The sequence below is a fragment of the Sinocyclocheilus anshuiensis genome, unplaced genomic scaffold (genome assembly GCF_001515605.1).
Source record: "Sinocyclocheilus anshuiensis isolate Anshui unplaced genomic scaffold, SAMN03320099.WGS_v1.1 scaffold209, whole genome shotgun sequence".
NCBI classification, from domain to species: domain Eukaryota; kingdom Metazoa; phylum Chordata; class Actinopteri; order Cypriniformes; family Cyprinidae; genus Sinocyclocheilus; species Sinocyclocheilus anshuiensis.
The window spans coordinates 1,905,482-1,911,798 of NW_015540880.1; the positions used below are offsets into that span (position 1 = coordinate 1,905,482).

The 6,317-nt window shown below is 40.0% G+C and overlaps 3 protein-coding genes across 3 annotated transcripts in view; 1 reads left to right on the top strand and 2 right to left on the bottom strand.

Annotated features, from left to right (window-relative positions):
* Positions 1-1,410, bottom strand: part of cdca8 (cell division cycle associated 8) — a 4,936-nt gene extending 3,526 nt beyond the window's left edge. The window contains exons 1-6 of the mRNA XM_016486028.1: positions 1,266-1,410; positions 1,036-1,136; positions 832-960; positions 672-709; positions 488-560; positions 338-402 (exon numbers count right to left, since the gene is read on the bottom strand). Of these exons, the coding sequence (XP_016341514.1) occupies positions 338-402; positions 488-560; positions 672-709; positions 832-960; positions 1,036-1,129 (399 nt within the window). The 5' untranslated portion in view covers positions 1,130-1,136; positions 1,266-1,410. The remainder of the gene's footprint in view (positions 1-337; positions 403-487; positions 561-671; positions 710-831; positions 961-1,035; positions 1,137-1,265) is intronic.
* A 337-nt stretch (positions 1,411-1,747) lies between these two features.
* On the top strand, positions 1,748-3,019 carry airim (AFG2 interacting ribosome maturation factor). The gene is made up of 4 exons (XM_016486030.1): positions 1,748-2,016; positions 2,090-2,269; positions 2,385-2,503; positions 2,889-3,019. Exons 1-4 carry the CDS (start codon positions 1,748-1,750, stop codon positions 2,927-2,929), a joined length of 609 nt encoding a protein of 202 aa, XP_016341516.1. The 3' UTR covers positions 2,930-3,019.
* A 1,338-nt stretch (positions 3,020-4,357) lies between these two features.
* On the bottom strand, positions 4,358-5,467 carry LOC107688372 (claudin-4-like). The gene has a single exon (XM_016486029.1). The coding sequence runs from the start codon at positions 5,333-5,335 to the stop codon at positions 4,649-4,651; it is 687 nt and encodes a 228-aa protein (XP_016341515.1). The 5' UTR covers positions 5,336-5,467; the 3' UTR covers positions 4,358-4,648.
* Between the last annotated feature and the right edge of the window lie 850 nt (positions 5,468-6,317).

Genomic DNA, 6,317 nt, shown 5'->3' on the forward strand with positions numbered 1-6,317 from the left:
TAAAATAGAATAGAAAGTGTTAGAGTTAGAGGGTCAAATAAAGGTTATGCATGGAAAATACATGAACTGAAACAGTGTATACAGTGAATGCAATGCAAGCTGCTTTGGATAAAAGCTTCTGCCAAATGTATAAATGTAAACTTGGACTGCAACATTTCCTAATTAGACATTTGAAAGTGGTAATCCTGATTTTAGATGTCGCATATTTTTACATTTATTTCCACTGCTACATAGTGACAACATGACAATCACATGCGTTCATCTAGTCAATACAATAACTTCAACATGATTTTAACTACCCTACTTGGTAGATTACAAAGACCATACTACTACAAACCTTCTTCACCGTAGACTTGAGGGGTGCCATGTTTTCATCCTCTGAGTTTGTACCATTCTTGGCTTCTGTAAATGAGGTGAAAGTGGGAAAATCAGCTTCAAAATTATAAGCAAGAAGGTTTTACAAGCTGACAGAGGATGCAAAATGTACCTTTGGCAGCAAACTTGGGAATCACATGATTCTCGGTAATAGCAAGCTCCACTTGAGCAGCTTCCTCCCTCACCTGAACAGAGAGAAGACTTTACATCAAGACCAACAGTGATCGATTTAACAATATTGAGGAGTTTACAACATGTAAAAGGTATGGCCAAACAAACATGTTTAATGCAAGTACCTTTGAATCATCCACTGGTGACTTTGGCTTCTCTATATCTGAAGGTTAAAATGAGAACTGTATTTATGCACGATATTCATTCCTATGCTATTTTACCACATATTACCAGACACTACATGGACTATTTGTCAAAACGGTGCAACTGACATATATGACTTACTGCAGTACTCGATCCAGTTCATTTTCCTCACTGCCATGGGAAGCTTTATCAGAGCTGTCTTGTAAAGGTTGTCTGCATCTTTCAGAAGATTGTTCGTCTTCTCCTTCAGTCTTTCAACAATGGTATGCACTACAAACAAAGAATAAAGCTTTCAAAATATGGACACAAATACTTATGTATTCAGACACTAGCGACAAATTTTACCTTCATCGTCAAAATCAAGCAAAAAAGCTTCCAGTTTCGGCGTTTTGGGATTCTTCTTGTTTTTAGCATTCTGAGTGCGTTTTCTTGGTGCCATGGTGAACCTGAAAAACAAACACGATGAATTCCTTCAAACCCACGGCGATTACGCTCATATATATTTAAGTACATGGTATATATCTAGTTAATTCAATCGTTTTAAACTCATTTAAAGGACATTAATATTTTCTTACTCTAATAACCCGGTCTATGTTGAAACTGTTTTTCTCACTGCAACGGTTAGGAAGAGCCTTTTCAAATTTAACGCTACTACGTCACTAAGCCAATCAGCACGCAGCTTTGACTGTCGTTTCGTAAATACGCTCCGTGCTCTGACCAATAAGATATCGTCCCTCTTAAAAGAAGATTCTGGCCAATGTTTGAGAGTTTTACTGTCAAGGCTAAAGAAAGAAACAAGCGGATTGGTGGATGATGAGACATTTTCCCGGAAGGAGCTCATCGCTGTATTATTCACATGTACTTTTACGAAGGAAACGGGAAGATTTTTGTATATGTGATTTGTGGTTTATCAGATAAATTTAAATATTGGCGGGTTGTGATTAATATTAGAGTTTTTAAATAGATATTTTTTAATTCCTTTGTCATAGGAATCCTCTGTAAAAGAACGTAGTTCACAGTGGTTCTCAAGTTCTGCCACTGAAAAGGATTTTAAAAAATGTCCAGTGCTGTTTTGTTATCATTGCACCAACAACTGAAAAAATGCTTTGAGACGTTAAAAGCGAATAAAAGCGTTTGGGACGGTGAATTAGCTGAATGTAAACCTCTCATGAGCTCTCTTGGAAACCTTGCAGTGCAGTTGAAGGCATTGAAAAGCGTTCAGATTGCAACCACACCTCTTGCCAGTTTCCCTAGTTTACAAGAACGCCTATATTACAAACTGTCACTGGCTGTGGATGCAGTTCTGGGAAAACTAGCTGAGAAAATGTGAGTCCTGTTAGATTATAATTTTAATGCACATAAAAACCAATGCTTCATTTAATTTTGTCTTTATTTCCAGGGATGCTCTTCAGAGTGTGCGGGATGCCATCAGTCAACAGGTGTCTGCTGTTTTCCAGTTCTATGAGAAGAACACAGACACTCTTGACATTGCTGGTTGTGTCTCCAGATCAGCCATCTGTCCCTCCATCTCAGACATGTTAGAGTGGCTTCAAGATGCAGATCGCTATTACCGCCTACAGTATCCTTTAAGTCACATTCCTCATGACCACTGTTGGCATCTATGTTATACTTCATCTCTCTCTGTGTTTGGTACATGCATTATTTTGCAGTGAATCCTCAATTTATCTGGTTAGATTAGTGCAAAGAAGGAACCTTCTGCAGACGCTGACACCCAATGACCTTACGTTAATGGAAACGGCACCAAAGAAATGGGAATCTCTACATTCAGCTACTGGAGAGGAGAGAATTGCAGGTATTTCCCCTTTTTTTAGAATAGATAAGGTTACACTCTTTGGCCCCATTTTCACCTGGTATTAATGTCTGTCTTGGGTGATCTGATTACAAGTGGTTGGAACTTAAAACGGGCATAAACAGCGGTCCAGAATATTTTGTGATGCTGTCACTCCCTTCTTATCACAAGTGGCCATAAAAAACACATTTAATATGTTGATACCGTGCAATTGTTTGGCTGCATCTATTAATCATTAGTTTGTTTGTTGTAAAGTGCGACATTTTATAAGAGTCACAAATTAGAATGTATGTGCATGTAATGTATACAAATATATGCAATGATAATAGTAAAATGAGAGATTTTGGTTTCTAAATATATATTTTGGGTTCATGTTTTTGTGTTTTAGATGCATTGTGTCAAGTATCATTCTTCATGGAGACTGAATGAATGTCAGCTGTGTTATCAAGAAGTCATTTCCACATCCTGTGTTGGCTGTTGTTCTCAGTATGTCAATGAAGGATCCTTTACAAAAAAAAAGAGAGAAAGTGGTATGGTAATGGTGGAACTCAGACTCCTGGATTAATTTTTTGTTTTGGCCATTAGCTTGACAACATTGTAAGAGCAGTGCTCTATTTTAAAAATGTGGTTATTTAATTTATGAATTTTATTCTTTATATTGATAAAATGATTGCACTGTTGGTGAATGTATGTCACATCACATGTCTTTTTATTTTTTTCTCAAATGGTTCAGGTTTACACAGTTTTAATTGATAAATACAGAGAAATCACAATGAACACAGCAATCAGACATACTGAGTGTGGGTGTACTGTTTCTAAGGACAACAGTGGTAAGCTGTCATTTGCCTACAAGGTACAAGATAGATAAAAAAAAAAAACACTGCAAAATGGGCCTAAGCGTTAATACTATTGGACTAAAAAAACAAAGTCTAATCAAAATGTGGTAAAAACTAATCTAAATATAGTACTCATAAATATTTGAATACCTGAATGAACACTTCATACGAGAAAATACAGTAAAAGGCAGAGAGAGTGACAAACAATAAGGCAAAGAAAATGTTTCTGAAAATCTTGGACCCACTGCAATACTACTAGAATATTACTACTCAAACTCTATGTTCCTAATTCTAGATACTAGACCAGGGGTGTCCAAACTCGGTCCTGGAGGGCTTTTGTCCTGAAGAGTTTAGCTCCAACCCCAATTAAACACACCTGAACCAGCTAATCAAGCTCTTACTAGGCATATTAGAAACTTAAAGGCAGGTGTGTTGAGGCAAGTTGGAGCTAAACTCTGCAGGCCCTCCAGGACCGAGTTTGGGCACCCCTGTACTAGACTGTCTTTAATTAAAGGTGCACTCAGTACATTTTTCCACATTAAAACCCTTAACTGAATAATACTATTCTACTATAATAATAATACTTTTAACAAATGAAAAATAATGTACACTAAGACCTACTGAAGCAAGCTGAGATTACATGACCAGCTTTGCTTTACAGTTCAGAGTTCAGTTAAAGCTTAAGTGTGTCATTCTTTCCAATGTTTGGGATGAGACTATCAATTTTTCAGTGGTAAATGGCAGTCCTTATTTGTCCAATTCTGTTTTTGCTAGTGGTACAGAAACGACATACTTTAAAGCTACAAATTCAAAGGTGAAATGCGTAATTACTGCTCCACTAGTATCACCAAACAGAATTTCAAAAATAGAAACTGTTGTCAAACACTCCTGTTTACAAAGTAATAGTCCCACTCCAAACTCACAGCATTGGTTGTGCCACTGTTGCACTGAAAAATAGCAGATTGCAATTCCATTTGGGTTGTGCAGAAATGACACTTTAAAAAATAAAGCTTTACAAACATAAAAATATATCCAAACAAAAGCAAACCAAACAATATAACAGTAAGTACATTATGTATATTACAGACAACATAATGAAGGAGCCGTAGTCAACAGCATCAATGTGTCCGATGTATGAGCAATGAAAGAAAATGAGCAGATAAATGGGACTTCAAATGGCAAACGTGGACACATGCCACAGTGACAATGACACAAAATGCATCTGTCCATTGAAACAAAAATTACTGAGTGCACATTTAATCATTATCCCTGTTTAGCCACACCTTCCCACATTTGCTTTCATTTATCTTTATCATACATACTCCTTAAGAGGCAGGGTACTGGTGGTGATTGACTTCGGCGGATCTGGAGCAGAAGGCCTTGAGTTTGCTAAACTACGACCTATGTACCCACGTCTGTACCCTCCTCTCTCGATGTGTGGACAGGTACTGCTCAGCACCGCCCCGCTGATCATAAGAATCACTGCTGCTGCCCATCCCAGGTAAATGGCCTGACCCAGCTCCTGCTTGTGCTGGAGGGGAACATTGGGGTTGTAGAAGTCCTGCACCACAGTGTTCGCTGTCCAGGAAACTGGCACTAGGATGCACAGGCCCGTCAGGATGAAGAGCACCCCACCGGACAGCGCTATGCCAGCCTTGGCATGGCGATCATCCCCGGCACAGGTGGTGCACTTCATTCCACAGCAAGAAACGGTGCAGGACAACCAGCCCAAGAAGATAGCAATGCACATCAGTGCCCGTGCTGCCTGGATATCAGGCGGTAGAGCCAGCATGGAGTCGTAGGTCTTACACTGCATATGGCCAGTGGTCTGGTAGATGCAGTTCATCCAGATCCCCTGCCAAACAATTTCGGAGGTCAAGATGTTGCTGCCTATGAAGGCCGTGACCTTCCACTGGGGCAGTGCAGTCACTGCTATAGCCATCACCCAACCTGTCACAGCACAGGTGAAGCTGATCAGCTGCATACCTGTGTTCACCATCTCGCCACCCTCTGAGTACCACGCCTCCTCGGGCCACAACCTCGACGACACTTTTCCGCTTGCAGGTGCTCCAACTATAGATAATAGCTTCAGCCCTCCTTGCCTACAGAGGTCGGCACGTTTGTCAATCCTTAGCAAGAAGTCTAGGTCAGTCCTTCTTTGAAAGGTCCTTGCCAGACCTCTCGGTTTTGTCTTTTTCAAATTTCTCAAAGCAAAGTTTTGTTCAGGTGCATACTAGTCCGTTTTTTGGTCTCGTCACATTTGCAAATTCTCCGCAAAAAGTCTTGGTCAGTCCTCCTTAAAAAGATCCTTGCCAGACTTCTGTTTTGTCTTTCAAATTTCTTGGAACAAAGTTTTGTTCAGCCGCATTCTAGTCCATCTTTTGGATTCTCGGACAGTCGTGCTCACTTTCGTCTGGTCTTTCTTTGAAGTAATGAATAATTGAAGAACTGCTGGCACTTGTCTCAACTCACCCACATGGGATTGATTGAACTTCAGTAAGGGTACCACCATCACAGGCTACGTCCAGATGGTAGAAGTTGGTCTTGCACCACTGTAAAGTGGTGTGGACTTGTTGTCTTCTCGGTAAAGAAAGATCTACTCTTATTGCATGGACATGTGTCTCTGTTGCCACCCAGTCCGGTGTTGCCTTACCCAAACAGGTCACACCGATTGAATTTGATACCGTGACATAGATGCAGTGGCTGTCAAAGATGCATTACTTCCAAGCACCCAACAAACGTCAAACAGAACCAAAACTAGAGTCTGAACGATGGCAAAGGCCTTCGTAAATGATCCACAATTAAAAAGAAAGGTTCTTCAGATGTGACACCTGTGCGAATAGATGCCAAAAGTAAAGACGTTGTCCTCTTTCAAGCTCTTTAGCTTAGGTGCTCTTATAGAGAAGAGGATCGTATCGAGAGCAGACACAAAAAGAAGTGCTGTGCTTCAGGACACTTAGGCAAAGACAAAAGCAATGTCC

Coding starts and splice junctions, on each gene's coding strand:
- airim (XM_016486030.1), top strand. CDS start 1,748: ATGTCCAGTGCTGTTTTGTTATCATTGCACCAACAACTGAAAAAATGC. Junction 2,270..2,384: donor GATCGCTATTACCGCCTACA/GTATCCTTTAAG, acceptor TTATCTGGTTAG/ATTAGTGCAAAGAAGGAACC. Junction 2,504..2,888: donor TGGAGAGGAGAGAATTGCAG/GTATTTCCCCTT, acceptor TTTGTGTTTTAG/ATGCATTGTGTCAAGTATCA.
- LOC107688372 (XM_016486029.1), bottom strand. CDS start 5,335: ATGGTGAACACAGGTATGCAGCTGATCAGCTTCACCTGTGCTGTGACA.